Source organism: Gavialis gangeticus, unplaced genomic scaffold (genome assembly GCF_001723915.1).
Source record: "Gavialis gangeticus isolate Ggan-Ray unplaced genomic scaffold, GavGan_comp1, whole genome shotgun sequence".
NCBI lineage: Eukaryota > Metazoa > Chordata > Crocodylia > Gavialidae > Gavialis > Gavialis gangeticus.
Genome location: NW_017728994.1, coordinates 65,497,064 through 65,500,506, shown reverse-complemented (window position 1 = coordinate 65,500,506; position 3,443 = coordinate 65,497,064). Strand labels below are relative to the sequence as shown.

Here is a 3,443-nt window from a genome sequence, read left to right as displayed (position 1 = left end):
TCTTTTAAATGCCATCATGAATAAATACTTTATGGTGAGGGAAAAGGTGGTTAAGGCATGGGAGAATGGGGGAACAGGGTCACATGGATTGGGTAGTAAGGGAAAAGATTTCAGGTGAGAGGAGTGTACAGTGTTTGATGGTGTGCAGCAGGAATAGAGGAGAGGAGGAACATGAGAGGCGTGAGTGATAGGGTTAGTGTGGGGCCTCTCATCTGCTGTGTTCCAGGAACACGGTATCATAGTGATACAGAGGAGCAATCTTGTCTTCATAGGTTTTAAATAATGATGCATCAGCTGTAACTGATACTGGAATTCCAGTGCTGTACCCTGGGACTATAAAGCAGAAAGTACCCGAACAGATGACGCTGGCATCTTCCCAGTGGACACAGTTATGGGTGGCTCGCCCCAGGTGAAAGCACTGCATCAGGTAGGATTCATTCCCACTGCACTGTACATAATCCAGAAGAATATTTCCTGAGCCTTGACCATAGCGGGCACTTCCTGGGGCTGAAATGGCAGGGCCACATCCAAGCTGCCTGCACACAACCTGAGCATTGTTCATATCCCAAGAGTCATCACAGACTGTTCCCCACTGTCCTTGATAATAAATTTCAACACGGCCTTCACATCTATTGCTTCCATTCTCCAGTCTCAGTGAGATTTCTGTGCAAGACAAGAGACATTTATTATTGGTTGCAAATTGGCTAGTGAAACCAGCAGTGTAGGACAAGGATTTCCAGCTGGCAGCCTGAAGTCTGCCTGCGGGAAGATTAAGAAGGGGTTAATTTGCATCTTCTGGGCTCCCATCCACCAACCCAAGCCTTGCTGCTCTCCCTACAACTTTGCAACAGCAGCCAGGGGTTCTGGGGTTACCTTCCTACTTCCACTTCCTGCATCTGTCCCGGGGGGTGATGTAGCATGCAGGAGCCATCACTGCAGTGCACAGGTGCAGGGGGGAAGCCCATGGCTGGTGAGTTTGAGGAGAGCTGCCTGTAAACGTGCACAGTGGAGTGGCTGCCCTGGCACTGTGGAGCAGTGTGGCAGGCCTCCAGCATGTACCGTGCAATTGGAGGAGGTGTGTAGGGGTGAGGCTTTTCCTTGTCCTATTGTGGCCTGCACAGTATGTGATCCCCAGCCACTGAGCAGTTGGATAGCTCTGGTATAGCAAATCCACAACCCGTATTTGACTCGGGAAGTTTGTACATGCCAAGTGATATAAACCAAGAGATACCAAATCGAAATTTAAATGAGATCAAGGTTTGCAAACACTTCGAGTGTCTTGATTCTATCCATTACTTATAGTAACACAAAATTTAGCAAGATTACTTGGGGACCCAGTGTTTCATTTAGGTGGCATTTGAGTAATGCTAATATTTGGTCCTTGTTATATCAGACACCAAGATTTTCAAGGCTCAAGTCTCTGGTCAATAGGGCTTGACTTGATCCCACACTGCCTTGCTGTTTCCTACAACTTGTGCTCTGACTACCCTCTGCTTGATCCCCTGGATTCCTGACTCCACCTGTTCTTAGACACTGTTCTCAGATTGACCGCTGGCTTTCTGAACTAGCTTGTTGCTGGAAGCTGCTCATTAATTCGTTCCGTCTCCAGTCTCCATCTCAACCCCTGCATGGCTCCAGACCTGGCTGTGCATCACCGGGTGTGATAAGCAAGTAGAAATGAGACCCACATATTAATTGGCTCTAGCAGCTTTAACATGCTACCCAAATGGCTCAGAAAGGGAAATCTGCTCTATGTGGTAATTTCTTAATGATCTTTCAGCTGTAACTGATACTGTAATTCCTTCAAAGCATTTGTATAAAGGAAATAGAGCCAAAGGTACCTGAGCAGATGACACTGGCATCTTCCTGGTGCTTACAATTATGGGTACCCCACCCTCTATGAGAGCACTGCTCCAAAGAGGATTCATTCCCATTGCACTGCACATCATCTAGGAGAATATTTCCAGAGCCCTGGCCATAGTGGGCCTTTCCTGGTGCTGAAATGGCCTTGCCACATCCAAGTTGGCTGCAAACGACCTGAGCCTCACTCATGTCCCAGGAATCATCGCAGACTGTGCCCCACTGCCCTTCATAATATATTTCAACGCGGCCTTCACACCTACTGCTTCCATTCTCCAGCCTCAGCGATATTTCTATGTAAAAAAAAATATATTTTGTCTTTATGTGTTTTTATGTTTTTATATTACCTAGTAAGAGCTGTTTAAGAAAGTAGCAACTATTCATTTTAATAAAGAACCCATGAATATAAAGATGTGGGATGGCAGTTAGTTCATGTATGTAGTGTAGAACACTTATGCAGTAGGTGCATGAGCAATGGGAGAAATTTTCTGCAGTAGTATGCCAGCTATGTAGCAAAGGTACTATCCATAGCAGGCATATACCTGATCTAACTCAGGATATTTTGTTCTTAACAACCTACCAAAGTAAAACTGAAGTCCATATAAGAATGACACGTGAGCACATTTGCACTGTTTGGGTTCTATGCATACCTTTAAAGCAGTACAGAACTTTCCAAGGTGCTTGAGAAGCTAATGATGCCTCAAGTGGCTTTCAAGAGTGATATTGAAATTTTCTTGTTGTTCCCAGAAAGAGGCCATACCAGGGGTAGGCAAAATATGGCAGGCACACTGGATCTGGCCCACCAACTGATTGAATCCAGCCTGTGGGGGACAGCCACCAGTTGACTCGATCCAGCCCATGGCTGCCTTCATGCCATTCTGCATGGGGTTGAGGCCCACCTGGGGTAGCCTTTGCCATACTCCAGCCTGCTTCTGCCAACCTGGCCCTGATGAGCAGCACACAGCTCTCAGCAGGGTACTCCCGGTGCATCTGCAGCCACCCGGGTGCTTCTCTGCTCCCCTTAATTCCAGTGGTGGCTCCTCCTCCCGCTCCTCCTGTGCCAGTCCTGGCCAGAAGAAAGGTGGGTGGTTCCAGCCTCAGCACACAGGGCACTGGCTCCCACTCCCAGCTGCCTTCCATCTACTCTGTCTGCCCAGTGCAGGCAGCTGGGAGCTGGAGCCACCACCTCGTGCACTGGGGCAGGAACCATCCATCTGAAACTTCCTTCCAGCCAGGAGCAATACAGCAGAAGCAGGAGGAGAAGCCAGTGCAGGAGGAGTAGGGCCGCACCGGGAGCAGCTGTATGCACTGGCTGGGGCAGGGCCAGTGGGCACAGGCTGGAATATGGCTGCACTGCCTCAGCCAGTGTGTACTGGTGGGAGCATCTGGGCCATGGCCTCATTCGGAGCACTGCAGTGGCAGCCGTGGACCACTCTGCCAGGGCGAGTTCTGCTGGACATGCCCACTGCCCCTCCTCATTCCCCTCATTTCCAGTCAGCTCCCAGGACCTAGTACTCAGGTAGCTCCCCACACACAAATGCGAGTACAGACATATGCACACACCGCCTCCCCCCCCCCTCCCC

General features: G+C 49.3%; 1 protein-coding gene across 1 annotated transcript in view; it reads right to left on the bottom strand.

Annotated features, from left to right (window-relative positions):
* CUZD1 (CUB and zona pellucida like domains 1) overlaps positions 1 to 3,443 on the bottom strand; it is a 161,927-nt gene that overhangs the window by 134,887 nt on the left and 23,597 nt on the right. Inside the window, 2 exon segments of the mRNA XM_019502173.1 lie at positions 327 to 663; positions 1,842 to 2,153. Coding sequence (XP_019357718.1) covers positions 327 to 663; positions 1,842 to 2,153 — 649 coding nt within the window.